Here is an 18,799-nt window from a genome sequence, read left to right on the forward strand (position 1 = left end):
TCTACTACCCAAGGCCCCATAGATTACCTAGGCCTCCTCACTGACACCCACACTTAGGGGGTCTGGGTCAGTCCCATTCTGGATTCCCAGCCATCAGTCTGGGGTTCAAGAGCTCTGCCTTGTTCAGGTCAGCTGTTTCAGTGGGTTAAATAAGCCCAATCTTGACCCCTATGTCATCAGTCCCCCCTCTCTGTCTCTGGGTTCCTTGAGGTCAGCTCAGGGTTTAGCTGTGGCTGTGTAACTCTGCATTTATCAGTCACTGGATGAAGATTGTTTCCCAGAATCTCTGGCAGTGGGATTGTAGGCTGGCATTCCCCTGGTCCGTGTCTAAGATCCTTATATGAGTGAGTACATACCATGTTTGTCTTTTTGTGACCAGGTTACCTCACTCAGGATGGTTCCTTCTAGTCCATCCATTTGCCTGCAAATTTCAAGATTTCATTGTTTTTTGTTTGTTTATTTTGTTTTTGGGTTTTTTTTGCTACATAGTACTCTATTGTGTAAATGTACCACATTTTCTGTATCCACTCTTCAGTTGAAGGGCATCTAGGTTGCTTCCAGGTTCTGGCTATTACAAAAAATGCTGCTATGAACATAGTAGAACAGACATCCTTGTTGTATGAATGTGCATCTTTTGGATATATGCCTAAGAGTGGAATTGCTGGGTCTTGTAGTAGACTGATTCCCATTTTTCTGAGGAATCTCCATACTGATTTCCAAAGTAGCTGTATGAGTTGGTACTCCCACCAGCAGTGTAGGAGTGTTCCCCTTTCTCCACATCCTCTCCAGCATAAACTGTCATTGGTGTTTTTTATTTTAGCCATTCTGAAAGGGGTGTCAGAGTTGTTTTGATTTCATTTTCCCTGATGGCTAGTACTTTCTCAAGTGCCTCTCAGCCAAATGTCACAAAGAAGCTAAAAATATACAATGGAAAAAAAGAAAGCATCTTCAACATATGGTGCTGCCATAACTGGATTCTGGCATGTAGAAGAATGCTGATACATCCATGTCTATTGCCATGCACAAAACATAAGTCCAAATGGATCAAAGACTTCAACATAAATCCAGCCACACTGAACCCCTTAGAAGAGAAAGTGGAAGGTACCCTTGAATGAATTGGTACCAGAGACTGCTTCCTGAACATAACTCCAGTAGCACAAACACTGAAGTTAACAATTAATACATGGAACCTCCTGAAACTGAGAAGCTTCTCTAAGGCAAAGAACACAGTCAACAAGGCAAAAAGGCAGTCCACAGAATGGGAAAAGATATTTACCAACCTCACATCTGACACAGGGCAGATCTCTAAAATTTACAAAGAACTCAAGAAGCAAGTCTCCAATAAGCCAAAGGATCCAATTAAAAGTGGGCTATAGAACTAAATAGAGAATTCTCAATAGAGGAGTCTAAAATGGCTGAGAGGCACTTGAGAAAGTGCTCAATATCCCTAGCCATCATTTTAATAAACAAAAAATGTACAAAATTATTTGTAAAATATCAGCTAATGGTTCAGGGGTGTATTTGATTTAGGACCCCAGTTAAAGTGGAAGGGGCCAAGAATCATTTACTATAGGGTAAAAAAAATGAAAGGCAAGGTGGGAGTGCCAACTCCTACAGACACTTTGGAAATCAGTATGGAGATTCCTCAGGAAAATGGGAATCAGTCTACCACAAGACCCAGCAATTCCACTCTTAGGCATATACCCATAAGATGCACATTCATACAACAAGGACATCTGTTCCACTATATTCATAGCAGCATTATTATTGTAATAGCCGGAACCTGGAAGCAACCTAGATGCCCCTCAACTGACGAGTGGATAAAGAAAATGTGGTACATTTACACAATGGATTACTATTCAGCAGAAAAAAAAAAGCAATGGAATCTTGAAATCCTCAGGCAAATAGACAACACTAGAAGAAACTATCCTCAGTGAGGTAACCCGGTCACAAAAAAACAAACATGGTATGTACTTACTCATATATGGATTTTAGACATGGGTCAGGAGAGTGCCAGCCTGCAATCCCACTGCCAGAGAGTCTGGGATACAACCTTCATCCAGTGACTAATGGAAGCAGATGCAGACACCCACAGCTAAACACTGAACTGAACTCCTGAAACTCAGTGACAGAGAGGGAGGACTGATGAGCAAAGGGGTCAAGACTGGGTTGATTTAACCCACAAAAACAGCTGACTTTAACAAGGGGGAGCTCTTGGACTGCAAACTGATGGCTGGGAGGCCAGCATGGGATGGATCCAGACCCCCTGAATGAGGGTGTCAGTAAGGAGGCCTAGGAAATCAATGGGACCTTGGTAGATCAGTATTTATCCCTGGCATACAATTGGACTGTGGGTGCCCATTCCACAATGAGGGATGTTCTCTCAGCCTGGATTCTTGGGGGAGGTCCTAGGCCCTGCCCTGAATGAAATGACAGACTGAGTGGGGATTGAGTGGGGGGCTGGGGAGGTGGGAAGCTGGGGAGGAGGGGAGGGAGCTGAATTGACATGTGAAGCAAGCTTGTCTCTAATTTAAATGAAAAAAATCTTTAAAAAAAGACAAGCTTCCGAATGAACAATTGAAAAGGGAACATACTTTCTCTCAGTCTTTGAAATTAAAAATAATAGAAGCTCTTAGCAATGTGCTTTTCCCCAAAAGAAATGATGTAAACTGTCTACAAAATATTTAAATAAAACATAGAAACAAATTTCATATACATTAGAGAAAATAAATTCTCCTCATTCTCTTTGAAAGCAAAAGAAAGGTAAGTGCAAATCCCACTGAGATCACACTGGTCAGAAGATTATATGGTTGGAAGAATTAATTGAATGTCTGTTTATAATTAGGTCCACCTGGGAGTATTTTCTTTTGCTTGCCCATTTTCTTCTCCCACTGTCTCCAATGCCTTTAATAAAGTCTTCACTGGGTCATCAAGAGAAGCATGTTGTGTAAAAGATCTTTTCATTATAGGGTGGATTTATCTCATTGCAATGTTTTCCCCTACATAATATCTCACAGAAAATAAATGTAAAATTTTTAGTTTTTTTTTTACAAAGTTTCTTATTTGTGATACAATAAACAGATTCATTTATTGGAACTCATAGTTTCTAAAACCAGCCCATAGAACTCAGGTGCTAAGCTACCTCACAAGAGAACAGCCATTCTAATGTAAATTAGAATGTGCCTTCTAATGTAAATTACATTTTCATGGAAGTATGATTATGTTTGCACCATTTCGGGTTCTCTCCTCATTGTCCTTGTCAGAAACACTTCATACAAGGCCCAGAGGGAAGATGTTGACCAAGTGTGGCCTTCTTTAAGACCACAGATAGCTGGAAGGAATGTCTATAGTCACCATGGCTAAAGGGGGAGGGGCAGTGGCAACCTACAACCTCTCCCTCCTCAGCTTCCAAGATAATTACTTAGAGGGGAAAATACGGTGTATTGAACAAATGCTATCAGTCTATAATATATCCATCAAGAAAGTTACCAAGCACGATTTTTCCTTCTTTTCCTACTTTGATCAAAGAACACATATGTGCAAGCATACACATGAGTACACCTGCATACTCACACACAAAACATGCACACACACACACACACACAACACTAATCATAACAATTTACGTAGAAAAGAAAGGATATTAGTGATTTTAGAACCAGACATCAAGCATTAAATCAACAGAGAGGCCAACAAAGGAAGTTTGTTCAGTAGTTTCAGAGTGAGAAAGCACTTTCATTTTTTCTCACAGAAGGGAGATGACTTACCAGAAGCCTCCAAGTCTTCATCGTTCCCATTAGAACAGTTCATTCCAGACTTGCAGACTGAAGAGTGGGTAAGGCACTGACCACTTGTACAAGTGTACTCAATTTTAGAACAAAGCTGCTGGGACTGGGTCTGTTCACAGGTGTAGACCAACAGCTGATCAAGCCCAATAAAACTTCTCTGTCTCAAAACTGTACCTTCAAAAACAACCTTTATGGAAAAATACGATTTGTTGATGAACGTATACTCTTAAAATACAAAAAAAAAAAAAAAAAGTTTAGGGAAAAACCTGAAGAAGGGTCACAGAGATAAATCACTGAGGAAAACACCTTTTTAAAACACAGCCAAATGCAACTGATGGCAAAATCTGATTATTGGTTGACAAATCTGATCTACATTCCTGACAATGATAAGCACATAGGCTTCATGAGAGTTTCTGGGAGGGCAATCAAGAAGAACCACCACCCAGCCAAGACCTAGTTTTCCAATATGCAAATATCACCAAAAAAACTATTTTGTCTAGTTGATTTCCTGACTTTTCTGGAGATGCACAATGTTAGTAAGGGACCCAATCTTTCACTGCCTGTCAAATTCAGGACAATATCAATGCATTAGGAGTCCTTGAGGTTCTACCAAGAATAATGGTTAATGAACTGAAGGATGATGTAGCAGAAACAGCTCACTAGATGGCAACCAATTTCCTTCTGTGCAACTCAGTAGCCACAAGCTACTTATGAGTAATTTAAGTGAATTGAAATCAGAACAGAATCCAATTTCTGAATTCCATTAGCACCATTTCAAGTGTTCAGCAATGTCTTTGGAACTGAAGCATTCTCTTTCGGAGGGAGGAAGGAGGTTCAAAAGGCTCCTCTAGATCTGTTCAATACCCTCTGATCCGACAAGTTACTTTGATGACATTCTTACTCTGGTCTGTTCTGTCACTGGTCCACTTTCCAGGGAAAGTGTGGTTTTTCTTACAAAGAAAAGTCACAAAACAAAAGAGAATTTCTCTGTAACTCTAAAGAATATCATTGCTACCATTTCAATAGAAAATCACTGAATATTATACAAAAAAATCCACCAAAGTATTAGTAATAAATATTGGCCCCATTCAGCCTCACCCAGTTTAAGGATTCTGTGTAGATTTCACTTTTTCAAGAACAAAAAGGTACATATTTCTTGTGTAAAAATACTTTGAATCAATTATCAGATGGCAAATGCATTTAAAGTTTTTCTTCAGAAGATAATACTCTATTAAAATCCTGTGTTGTGAGAAAAGTATACAAGCTGTTACATCAGTCTCCCATAATCAATAGCACCTATGTACATACATTATAGGGCCAACAGCTATGTCTTTTCAGAGCATCAAGAGACCTGATATATATGATTCATTTCAGGCCTCAAAACTGATGAGTTTAAACTTTGATCTCCATATTCTGCCATTTCATATTCATATTTTTATTCCATCTCTTCTGCAATAGAAACTTATAATTCCAAATGTGCTGTCTTTAAATTTTGCTTTATTTTACCTTTTTTTGCCAAATCATAAAGCTGACTTCACTTTGTGTAAAAATAAACTTACTGAATATGTCTTTCAGAGATTGTATCATCTTATAAGATGGTACACTAGTGTCATGATGTTAACCCAAAAGAGTGTAATATAAATTTCAGATTGCAAGACTGTTATAAAAAACACTATGGCTGGGCGGTGGTGGCACACGCCTTTAATCCCAGCACTCGGGAAGCAGAGGCAGGAGGATCTATGTGAGTTTGAGACTAGCCTGGTCTGCAAGAGCTAGTTCCAGGACAGCATCCAAAGCCACAGAGAAACCCTGTCTCAAAAAACCAAAAAAGAAAAAAGAAAATACTATGCTTCAAAAATTCCAGGCTTAGGGCATATGGAATTCTAAAAGTCTGTATGGTTAACCTTAGTATTTGGGAAGAGGTATATAAACACAGTAAGACCATAAACAATGATGCTAGTCTTCTAAGTAACATATACAGTCAATCTTATCTTTCTTACTCACTCTCTAACATCAGCCTATATACTATATACAGGAAAGAATCTCAAGTCAGTTCTTCAAAGAAATCATCCATCAAGCTTTCCATTTGTTTCAGGTGCATAATGATATAGATAGTAATTTCATCAACTGAATTTCAGCAGTTTGCTAAATATCTATGTCATGAAGAAAAATGCTTGCCTGGGGCAATACTGGGATCTCAGAAGCACTAGGAAAGAGCATATGGAGAATGAGCAGGTTTGAGTAAGAGTGGGCCCTCTAGCACAGTGGTTCTCAACCTGTGGGTTGTGACCCATTGTAGTGGAATGGCCCTTTCACAGGGATCACCTAAGACCTTAGGAAAACACAGATATTTACATTGCTATACATAACAGTAGCAAGATTACAGTTATGAAGTAGCAACAAAAGTAATTTTATGGTTGGGGTCACCACAACATGAAGAACTGTGTTAAAGGGTTGTAGCATTAGGAGGGTTGAGAACCACTGAGGTAGCAGGTCCTCTGCTTGCAGAGAGCTTGACTTGTTAAGGATCCAATATAGAGAAAAGCAAATGTAATTATTAACCCTAAAGATACAAGTCTACTTTTGTAATTTAAATTTAACAGTGGATGACAAATTATATATTAGCGAAGTAAAAATGAAAGTTGCAACAAAACTTTAAATACTTTTGTACCTTAAATATCCCCAGACCTTCTGGTATTAATACATCTGCTTTTGCCCATGCGTTGTGAGTTGATGAATTGAATGTCCAAGTCATTTTTTCTTCCTTTGATTTGAAATAGAAAAATGTTAGTAATTTCCAAAATGCTACTCTCGTGTTTATATAAGTGCTCTCCTAATTATGTTTAGTTGAGATTGTGTATCTTTATGCTGTTAAGTACTGGGAACTCTAAAGTACATGTGTAATAGTACAATGAATAATTTTGAAGGAAAATAAGAAGCAATCATATCTATATAATGAAACTATTTTTAAAAAATTCCCTTTATTAACACAAGTTAATTGTACACAGTAACAGGATTTGCTGTGGAATTTTCATATGTGTATACAGCATACCCTGACCATACACATTTTCCCCCCTATCAAGAGCAAATAAGTAATTGCATTTCTGACATAAAACTGCAAAAAAGCAACTGGTAGAATCTCTAACTTAAATGCTGGCCTGATTACATATTACTTCCTTGAATATTATTGCAAGGAAGACTCAATATGGTATACAAATATGTAGCTGCACATGTAGACCCATCTTGTTTTTGGTTTATTTGTTTTTTAATCTATGGGAGAAGTGAATCTAATTTCTACACAACATAAGTACTGTCTAAAGATTATATTCATATATTTGACTCTTTTAGCAATTTTGCCTAAGAACCTTTTGCTTTTTTAAATCATATTATATCTTAGACTTCTATGATGATGACTTATTGTAGCAATGACAAGCAAGAATTATTACTATCTGCGCACACCTTTAATCCCAACATTCAGGAGGCAGAGGCAGGTGGATCTCTGTGAGTTCGAGGCCAGCCTGGTCTACAGAGTGAGTTCCAGGACAGCCTCCAAAACAATACAGAGAAACCCTGTCTCAAAAAACAACAACACCACCAAAAAAAAAAAAAGAATTACTATTATGTGGCATGAGCTGAGATCTTGAGATAAAGTCTGTACTGTGCTGCATATCAGAACTAATAGTTTTGGTCATTGTATTCTAGGACCATGCTTCCATATTCTGAATTAACCCTGTGCTTCTTCAAATATTAGCAAGAATTCAAGTTATTTTGCCATTTCCCTGGGGGGAAAACAAATTGTTCATGAAATCCAGTAGTGCAAATATAGCATTGACATAACTGCCTCGGGCTGAGCTCTGACAAGTCTTGCTTGCTTCTGGTATGAAATGGGAAAAAACAAAACAGAAAACTCCCACTTATAAGTCTTATGATGGAAGATCTGTTTCCAGGCTCTAGCCTTCTGCCTCCTCACTCAGTTCTACTTATACCATCCATGTCCAATATTTTCTTAAAATGAATCTATCTGCAACTGAGTGGTCTACCCTCTCTGATGCCTATCCAAGATTCCCAAGCTTCAAGTGCTTAACAAGGTCTTTTAGCTCTACAAAAGTGTACTTCCTGTCCTTTTCCATTCCTGTCTATTCTTGAGATTTTTACAGGACTCAAATATGGTTGGAGGTGAGAGCTGTCATGTCACACTGAGATGAATTAGTTTTAAGAAATTAAGACCTACAACTCATTTCATCACTAATTTTTTCCACATAGCTTCAGTTATTTAATATGAAGACACTTCTAAAAATGCTTTTAGACATTGTGTGGCAAATTAGAACCACCAATTCCCACAATGATGATTTCAGAATAATTTAAATCAAATTGCCTTTTTCCTCACATGACTAATTGATTTCCCTCTATCTGAAGATAAATGTGTTTACCAAATCCTTGGAACAGAGTCCTTTGAACATTTGAATGCTTTTCCATATACTAACTTAATGGTATATTATAAATGAGATTGAGATTTTTCTACTATATTTTTCTGTTTGAAAACACAAGCAATGACAAAGAAAAAATAATTTTCCCCCAGCTAATTGAAGGTAGGTTTCATTTAAGTTCTCTCCTTAATTTCAGACTATCTAGTTAGTTTTTTAAAGTGTCAATATTAAAAAACAATAAACTCCCAGCTTCAGAAAGGTTTTCAATCATGTTCTAGTTCCCAGTTACCTTAAAACGCAATCATTAATCGGTTAATCAATCAATAATTTTAAAAGCTTATTTGCTATTCCAGATCAAGTTTAAAAATGCCTACTTACCTATCAAACACTGTTCATTACTGCTATTCTTGGAGATGGCAGATTTTTCCCTCCCTCCCAGCAAAGACATCAGAGGAATCACCCCATGTGGGATTTTTAAAAATCTACTTTTGAACACATTTTATGATAAAATCATGGAACTTGAAAAATGTGTTCTTTTAACCAAATTTATTATAGCCTTAAAATTTAATCATACAAGAACATCAATACTTTCTGATCTAGCCTGTAAAAGTTACAGACCACCTGGGCACTGGTGGTGCATGCCTTTAATTCCAGCAATCTGGAGGCAGAGTCAGGTGGATCTCTGTGAGTTTGAGGCCAGCCTGGTTTACAGAGGGATTTCCAGGACATCCTCCAACGCAATACAGAGAAACTCTGTCTCAAAAAATAAAAACAAGAAAATGTTACAGAACAGTTCCTATTATCCATAACTTATCAGCACTAAAATTCTCAAGAAGGAAGTGTGTTGCTATGGCTGTTGTTTTATAGGTGGAGAAGGGAGTTCTAGATCCTGCATAACTAGATAATACAAACAGAAACTGGATTTCCAGAATGAAGAGCAAATTGTTTTCACAGAAGAATAATGGTGGCTTTCATCAGAATTATTTGAAGGCAGTTGAGAGTCTTGTTAAGTGTGGGATTAAGCATTAACTTGTGACTTAAATGTGCTCTGAATGAGAGTCTTCATTCATGATCAACAGATGGTAAATAAGGGGTCAGAGAAAGCATGTACACTTCCAGAATAGGGAAATTCTGAGAGGTCAATGTGCAACACTGTACATTTCACCAATTTTAGTTGGCACACAAATTTCCATTCTTTAGGATAAGCCCCTCTGGGATGCCTCAATACAATCCACTCTAATTAGAAAATTATGAGCACCTGCAGTCAATTTCCCAGTCTTTTCTTGCACAACTCCAAGACCACTAACAGAAAAATACTGTTCATTTTTTATTATATATACTGAGACTTTGAAAATCCATCAGTGATATTCTGGGTGGATTAAAATAACCCTGAAAAATAAAGCATACATGATTCAAATCTATACTTAACTATATGATAATATCTCACTAGATCTGTAAATAACTATTAATAAATTATTTGCCACACAATATCATAGGGCCATATTTTAAAGCATTTGCAACCATATTCTGAACTCAGTAAAATCATTTTAGAATTTTTTACTATTCCTTGGTAAAAGGAGACAACTGAAAATCTGACAGACTACTGATACATGAATGGCACCATAGCATATAAAAATAAAGACTAACTTGGTTTGGGGGTTGTGGGGTGTTGTTCATTTAGAGTTCCTTTCATACATAGGGAAATTTGCCAATGTGGCAGAAAATGCTAATCTCCCAAACAGCTTATTAAATTGACTGAAATATATTAAACAGATGTAGTGATACTGGATGACAACAATCACTGCAAATATATCCTGATAACACATTAAAGAAGGAATTATGCAAGTTGCCAATGGAAAAAAAGGCACAATTAATAGTCCTATGCAACTGTAATGCCAATGGACCACAATAATAACCAGAATGTTAAAATATACTAAAAGGTGCAATGGCGACATATCTGGGGCATAACGAACAATTACCTAACTGGAATTAAGTCTAATTCAATAGGAGGTAACTCATGTCTGGCTCTGTAAACTGAGCCAAGTACCTGAAGCTCTAAGGCCGTAGAACCTAGAGGAGAACCTAGTACCTCTGTCCCATATTGTCATTCCACATAAAGGCATGGATCTCTCCCTCATCAAAGAAGCTTCCTTCTCCAGGCAAAACAGATAACTACAGAAAGCCACAATAAACAAAAAGCACAGGTCAACTGACCATGTGGTGCCTGCTCTCAAATACTACATTTACAATACAACCTCTAGACCTACAACTCATGGAACATCAAAGAAGACAGTGGGGTATGATTGTAAGAGATTGAGTAAAAATTGTTGTAAATAACAAACAATATATAACAAGAAGAGAAATATAGAAAAAAGAATCAAAGAACCAAATATCTGCTGTGAAATGTCTTTTAGTTGGAAAAATAAAAGAATATGAAGTAGGTTTTGGGAAAAACTTGGGCAGAGCAACAGGTGAATAAATATGATCTAAATGGTGAAGATATGTTTTATGATTTTCTCTAAGAATTACTCAATAACGTATTTTTAAAAGGATAGTAGGCTCTACATCTCATTCCAATAACAAATAAGAACATACTTTACTGTGCTGTAGCATACTGATATATCTTAATATTTTAGGACTCTGTATGTGCTTCTTCATGGAGTGAACAGAAGCACGAAGACCAGGTATCAAGAGAACAGTACAGAAATCAAAGGAAATGGTAAATAAAATGGATTCCTTCCCCTTTCTGAAGTATCTTTCTGAAAAGAATCCTTATCTTTCAGGATTAATTATCTCCACACTTCAAGCTTCAGAAGGAAAAAAGAGCAAAATAAAATGCTGGTGAAAGGTATTCTCTGCTACCAGACAGGAACAAGTAACAAACAAATATACTTATCTTGTAAATGTGTCAGGCAAAAACCATGAGGAAATTTCAAATGGATTTATCTAAAGCTTCCTGAAACAAAGGAAACTCATTTGTCTAATCTTACTGTCTCTCTACATTTTCTACAAAATGTTTTCCATTTCTTAGATGAGGGTAATTGATCCCTATGTTTTTTTTATTCCTATCAATAAGTAGATTCTTCATAGCAGTGGAAATTTTCAGAGTATAGAATGAAAACATGAATTGTGGTTAATTTAATTCCACTCTATTTATGCTGAAAAGTTATGGATTTGTTTAACTCACTGGCATAACCACAATGTTCACTCTATACAACAACTTGCAATTTAATTCAACCCAAATGACTCATTTGTGTTTAATCAGTAACTATGAGTCTTCAAATCTGCACTTCCTGATCAGAACAAAGAATTTGTTTCCATCACATTTATGCTTTTAATAATTATTGTATATGTAAAATCTCAACAGATTACATCAAAACTCTAAAACAGAGCTAGTGATATATAATCCCAAATACCTTGTTTCAATCAAGCCCATAATTTTTAAGTATATGTTCTTGTATTTTTACATACATGTCACAAGTACTTTTGAATATGAGAATATCTCTAAAAATTGACTTCTTAAAAATTTTTAAAATGTATGACAAATAAAGTTAGGATAAAGTTTATCTAAATATCTAAATCTAGTGCTAGATAAATAACTTGGTGGTTAAGAGCTCGTGCAGTAATTCCTACTGAGGATGTACTGAGAAAATTGTTGGGAGGCCTGTATTAGAGAAACATGGTAGACAAGAAACCAAAACTCTCAACAAGTTCAGTTTGTGTATGCTCCAGACAGTATCTTACTCACTGCACTGATGCATACTGTTGTTAAATGGCTGTCTTATATTCTGGATCTTCATCATTGGTTATGTTTTATCATTGCTCCTTGGGTTGACCTTCTTTAGAGGCACTCTGACTGCTCCTTCCCTTGTTCCTTTTGTTAGTTTGAAGAAATTACAGACTGTACCCCGAAACACATAACAGCATTTAAGCAGGTTATGTGGAACTAGGAGTTAGACAGACTCCTGACAGGCCACAGTTGGAGAATAAAAATGGCAAAATTTCTGACTTTTTCACACTCATGACAAAGACCTGGTAGGATTTTTCTTACATGGCAGCTCCATCCAACCCTTCAGCAGATGATCACTTTAGGTTGGTCAAATAAGTTCAAGACTTGAGCTTAACCTCTGTACCCAAACCTGTGGGCATTACAGCTCTCCTTTATTTGTTTAAATTGATGAACCCTAATCTAGAGAAAGAAGACCCCCCACACTAGCCCACCAAAGACCATTAAAAGCCCCTAACCCTCCAGGAATGGCTCAACTCTGCCCTTCCTCTGTCTTGTAGGAGGATTTCTCTCTGTATATCCTGATAACATATGTTTCTTCACCTTTAATAAAAAGTAGTTTTCACCTAATATAGAAAAAAGTATACTTTCTGCTCTTGCAGAAGACCTGGGTTTGGTTATCAGTACACATATGGAAAAGAAAGGTCTGGCAAACATTGTAACTCCAACTATAGGGGGACCCAACACCTCTTCTGGTCCCTGAGGACATTGCCCATATGTGCTACACATGAAGACAAGCAGGCACACACATAAATAAGAATAGGTAGTATTTAAGAAACAATTTACAAAGTCTATATATGACTGAGAAATAGAAAAGTAAGTATTTAAGAACAGAAATGTCATTTATTAAATGGATCTGAAATAATTGCTAATTTTCTTACCTTATTAGTGTACAGTCTCACTTTAAGAACACTGTTTTCCATAGTGTAATAGAATTGAAGATGGCAGTTCCTGTCCATGCAGTGAAATACAGAGCTGTTTAAATATGCACTGCTCTCTACAGGACCAAAAGTAGAAGTATGATTGTCCCTCAGCCACACCATGTAACCTAAAAGTGAAGACAAAAGAAGCAATTTAGGCAAGCAGTTATGTGGTTTTGTATGTTGTTTGTTTTGAACAAAATTTTTATGGAGTCTTTTTTTCCAAGGCACTGGGCCTGGAGAAATGGCTCAGTGGAAGGACACTTGTTCCTCTAGAGGTCCTGAGTTCAATTCCCAGTACCCACATTGTGACTCACAACCATCTATATCCTATTAATTTATTTTTATTCTGTGGATATGTTTGTGTGCCCATGTATGCCTGTTTATGGTGTGGAAGTATGTGTGTGCACAGATGGAGGCCAGAGGTCAATGTCAGTCACATTTCTCAGTCACTGTCACCTACATTCTTGAGACAGGATCTATTCTGAGACACAGGGCTTGCTGATTAGGCAAGGCTGGCTGGTAGGAAGGTCTTGAGAAATTTCCTCTATCTGCCACCCCAGCATCTTGGTTATAAGCATGCCACCAAACTTGGCTTCTTTTATATGGACTTTGGGCCAGCACTTGACTTATAAAGCCACCTCACCAGCCCAATATCACAGTGCATTTTTAAATGAAAATTCATTATTTTTCCTCCCAAAATTAATCCTCTTTTATGCTGTTTTCTGGTTTTCACATAAGAATTTTCAAGTGTGGATGATTTAAAATGCTGTCTTTCTTACAAGTCACATGGGAAAAACAGTTATCTATAGTCTTATTAACTATACTTATAGACTTTATAGCAAACAAAATTATTGTCAACTTATTTTCACAAGCTGAAAACTAATTTGGACTGTTCTTGAACCAATAATACTGGCAATACAAAGAACAAAGAAATTTCTATGATATATTTTTGCAAAAATAAAATCTGAAATCTTCATTTCTCTGCAGGTTAACACATATTCCTTTAGCTGCTAAAATAAAATAAACTCTCAAATAAAAAGCCTTGTAACAAGCGCGGACTATTTCTTTTTGAGTTATTGGTTGCTGGAGTCCCCTAGGTGGCTCCATACATTATAGTCTATGGCTGCTGCTCTTGGCAGACAAGAGTAAGGAACACAGTGTCTGAAACTTTTCAGGTTTCTCCACCATATGCAAGGGGCTTAGAATTTGTGGCTCATATCAAAATAACAATAAAAATATAAACAAACTGAAAATCAACAACTCTTATTGAGTAACAGGAGGTTGAAGTCAGAGCCCAACCTACTTCCTGTAGCTACAAGGGAAAAGGACACAGAGGCTCCCTACTTACCAAAGCCACACACCTTGCAACTGAGAGCAGGGGACAGTGACCATTTTAAAATGTACTTTAAGTACTCTGCATGCATATAGCTTCAGTTAGTACTAGCCTTGCACATTGACAGGGTGTTGCGAGGACAGAATTAACTCTCTTTACACTTCCTGCCTGTCCTCATAGAAAGACTGTAAGAATTTCTTTGAAAGTCACAAATTTTCACAAGTTTAAAAACTCCATAGAAAACTTAGTCTCAAATCATAGAACCATAGAAGTTTTTTTTTAGCTCATAGTATGTAACCTACAAGTTCCTGTGTGGTAATATTACAGAGCTTTATATTATTTAAGAACAAATCTCTAAAGGAACCCAAAAGCAAGAGAAAAGACCATAGCAATGGTGCAAAAAAAAAAGAAAAGAAAAGAAAAAAACTAACTTCAGACATCACCAGCAATGGTGGATAGTAAGTTATCTAATACCGAGTGGAGTGAACTCAGTAAAACTTTTAAAATTTTTGATATATAGAATCAAGACTTTTTGAATTTGCTATTTGCAAAGCCCTGCAATGCATAATGAAAGATTAGAGTCGGTTTGAAAACAAAAAGCAAGTACCAGAACCAGACACACCTAAGTCAGAAAATCTTGGAACCATAAGACTGGAAATCCGATATAAACAGACCTAATACACAAATACAACTAAAAGAAAAATAGAAATATATAACATGTTGTGTTGTAATCTTTCTGATCAAAGTCAACATGTGTCTGTTTTACTTCATCTGCATAAGGTATCTTCTGGTTTGTCTAATAAAGAGCTGAATGGCCAATAGTTAGGGAAGAGAGGATAGGCAGGACTTCTGGGAGGAGAGAATTTGGAGGGGGTGGATCTGAGAGGCAGGGAATGCATCAGTGAGATGTGGAGGAAGTGATACACAGTGTGGAGTAGAGGTAACAAGCCACATGGCAGAACGTAGGTGAACTTAAGTGGGTTAATTTAAGTTATAAGAGCTACTTATGAGCAAGCCTAAACTAAGGTCAAGTTTTCATACTCAATAAGAAGTTTTCATGTCATTATTTGGAATCTGGCCATACAAAGATAGAGCTGTTATAACAATGTGTTAGCTAGCTTGTGTTGTCTTGTAACAATCTCAGACACACCCAGGAAGAGGGACTCTAAATTGAGAAATTGCCTCTGTCAGATTGGCCTGGAGGCTTGTCTGAGGGGCTTTTTCTTGATTGATAAGGGATGTAGGAGGTCCCAGTCTTATGGGTGGGGCCATCCTTAGGAAAGTGGGCTTAAACTGAGGAAGCCATGTGGCAAGCCAGTAAGCAGTATTACTCTTCCCTACAGGTTCCATCGGTGACAGACTGTAATATGAAATCCACATAAATCCTTTTCCTCCCAGATTGCTTCTGGCCATGGTCTTATCACAGCAACAGAAAAGCAAACTGGAAAAGAGAACATAGGCAGAGAAATGGAAAACTTAGGGATCAGGAGTAACACAGGTGCATAAATCAGTGTAACAGAAGTCAAGTCTTTATGGGATTAATTAGTAGACAAAACACTGTTGAGAGAGGAATCTGAGCTTAAGGATACTCAGAGCACTTCTAAAACAAAAACAAAAAGAAATTAGTAGGGAAAATGAATATAAGGAGAAAACTAGACAAGCAACAAAAGCATTGTCTGAAGCAGTTGTAATAGAATTTCTCCGAATCACAGATTAAGGCCCATAAATTACCAAGCCATATAAATACATTTAAAAAGCACAATAACAAATACCCAAAGCAAACAAAAAATTAAAAATATAACAAAGGCCAGAAATGAAATGTTTTACCTATAAAGAAAGCAAAATTAAAAGTTTTTATCTTTTCATAAACTATTAAATTGAGAAGAAAATAAAATGAAATACTTATGTCAGATCTGAAAATGATTCTTAGGTGTCATGGCTGGCAAAAAGTTGCTTTGTGGACACTAAGAAGAAGAACTGGTACAGGAAAAAATAGAATCTTATTCAAAAAGAGAAATGCAATGTTCCACAATTCATCAAGGTAGTGGTGACATGCCTGGAAAGCACAGAGAATAGAACAGCGTGTTCAGAAGAAGTAAGCCATGACAAGCATAGCTGCAACCTTCCTTGTACCTCCCAATAATGAAAGAAAGCAGAAGCCTCATCCAAAAGAAAACTCAGAAGATACTGGCAATCCTAGCCACAGGAGAAGCCCAGGGTTCTCATAATCTTCCAATACAGTTTCATGTTTTACTGCAACAGTGACTTCTGTAGATGGATAAGCAGCTGGCATAGCCTTTTTCTCTCATCTGTATAACTCTGGGTACTATCTTCACAGATAATATATTGGGTAAAAGCCAAGTAACTATCCTCCCAGCTTCAGAAGAAGAAATGAACATTGGTCAGGAGTCTGAATGTAAACTATGTCATTCATTCTGGGGTGATCAACATTTAGGAGATCTGGAATATGTGATGATATTCCTGCTGGTTTTAGTCTGAATTTAGTTCTGCAAGTGCCTCCCATATTCCAAAAATACTTGGGAGACAATCCCAGTCATAGATTAGCCAATCTAGGGGGTAAAATCCAGGGAGTCTTGGAAAGGTTGAAGAACCTGCACAGTACACAGACTGCAAAGCTTAATTTGTCCAGCAGAGGCCCCTTGTACCCAAAGAAAGGAAGCAACTAAACTCTGGTGGACCATAGACAATTGTAGAACAGAAGTTCAATACCACTAAACTTCTGTGAAAGACAAGAGTATACCAATCCAACTAGTAGTCATAGGCTTCATTGCACAGAGTGGGAGTGCATATAATAAATTTTTGAAGAGATGAGTAAGGCTGACAAATCTACTGCTCTATTCAAAGCAACCAAAAGAGACAAAAAAACTGACCCAAATCAGCACCACAGAGATTAAAAGGGATATTACTAGGATTCCAATGAAATCCATCAGATCTTTAGGCAACAATTGTAAAACTTATATTTTAAAACATTGAAAACACACAAATAAGGTAAGGAAAGCAAATTATAAAATTGTAATTATGATCTCCATAAGATATGAACTTAAAAATCTTCAAAAGATTTTAAGCTATAATTCAAGAAAAAATAATACAAAATATATGAATTTTCAAGATCTTCCTCATGTTCAAGTAAATGAATGGACAAGGTGGGTGTAACTGGAAGGGGAGGATCAAACAGAGAGGGGAAGTAGGTAAAGGGGGCATCTCAGGAGGAACAGCTAAAATAAAGGGCCATCTGAGGTACTGTACAGAGAACTGTGGAAGCTGTATCTACATAAGAAGCCATCTATATGAAACCACCAAATAACAGGCGACAGAGACAGAACTGGAAATATCTTGTCACTAAGTGAAGGGTTACATCTAAGTGAGTTCTTGGCCAAAGGGGTCCCACGTGAAGTCACAAACAACCTAAACTGTTGCCAAAGCTATTGGTGACTCAGCACAAACTGATGGTAAGGCTCCATTGCTGAAAACAATACCTATACAACTCACTGAACATGGGAAGTCCAGCTGGTGCCTCCCTAGAGCCTTCACCCTATGGACTAGTGTTCATGGCACTGCAAGGTAATCTGTACACTACCAAAAGATAAAGTTAAACACCAAGCTATAAACCCTATAGTTGACAATGGTGTACTGCCTGCAATATACTGATGTAATCGTGGCACAAAGCTTGCAGTAACCAACCAATATCTCATTTGATTATGGCCCACTCCATGAGATGGAACCCATAGCTATTGCTGTTTGGGTAGCCAAGAATCTGAGATTAGAAAGGACCTAGGAAAAAACAAATACTACTGTTCTGATAAAGGAATATGACAATAAAAATGACCACTATTGACACTCTTCTATGCTCTTAGATCAGTGTTTTGCTCAACTATCACCAGAAAAGTTTCCTCCTACAGCAGATGGTAACAAACACAGATACTCAAGCCAGCCAATGTGCAGAGAGTGAGAGACCTTGGAAACCCAGTCCTAAAGTGATGTCACCACCAAATCACTCCCCTCCAAGCACAGAGAAACCCGAGGAAGAGGAGGCAGAAAGAGTGGAAGAGCCACAAGGGATAGAGGACACTAAGGAAGCAAGACTTCCTAATCAATAGGACTGACACACATATGAACTCACAGACATCATGGCAGTATGCACAGAGCATGCACCAGTCTGCCTAGGTGGGGTCCTAGAGCTTAAGGAGGAATGGACATGCCCCCATACCTAACCAGCAGCTATCTGTAATTGATAGCCACTTGCAAATCAAAAGTTAGTTATCGCTAAGGGAGTGTTACTGGGAAAACCATCCTCTCTTAAGGGTAGTCCCCAGCAGGCACAAAAGAACTCAACAGAATCTTTGGAGGTACTTTGTCCCATAATGCTGTCTGGCCATTTATTTATTAACCCTATAGATCCTTTGTATGCATATTATGTCCTCCATTTTTATTGCTTTTTATGGGATGTGGGTCTCTGTGTCTTGATTTAACTTTGCTTTTGTTTTTTGGTTCTTTTTCTTGTATCTTTTTATCTTATTCAA

At 37.3% G+C, this 18,799-nt stretch overlaps 1 protein-coding gene across 1 annotated transcript in view; it reads right to left on the reverse strand.

Annotated features, from left to right (window-relative positions):
• Positions 1-18,799, reverse strand: part of Malrd1 (MAM and LDL receptor class A domain containing 1) — a 637,041-nt gene that overhangs the window by 525,903 nt on the left and 92,339 nt on the right. The window contains exons 8-10 of the mRNA XM_040755448.1: positions 12,884-13,050; positions 6,460-6,552; positions 3,764-3,975 (exon numbers count right to left, since the gene is read on the reverse strand). Of these exons, the coding sequence (XP_040611382.1) occupies positions 3,764-3,975; positions 6,460-6,552; positions 12,884-13,050 (472 nt within the window). The remainder of the gene's footprint in view (positions 1-3,763; positions 3,976-6,459; positions 6,553-12,883; positions 13,051-18,799) is intronic.

Source organism: Mesocricetus auratus, unplaced genomic scaffold (assembly GCF_017639785.1).
Source record: "Mesocricetus auratus isolate SY011 unplaced genomic scaffold, BCM_Maur_2.0 Super-Scaffold_100013, whole genome shotgun sequence".
Lineage (NCBI taxonomy): Eukaryota > Metazoa > Chordata > Mammalia > Rodentia > Cricetidae > Mesocricetus > Mesocricetus auratus.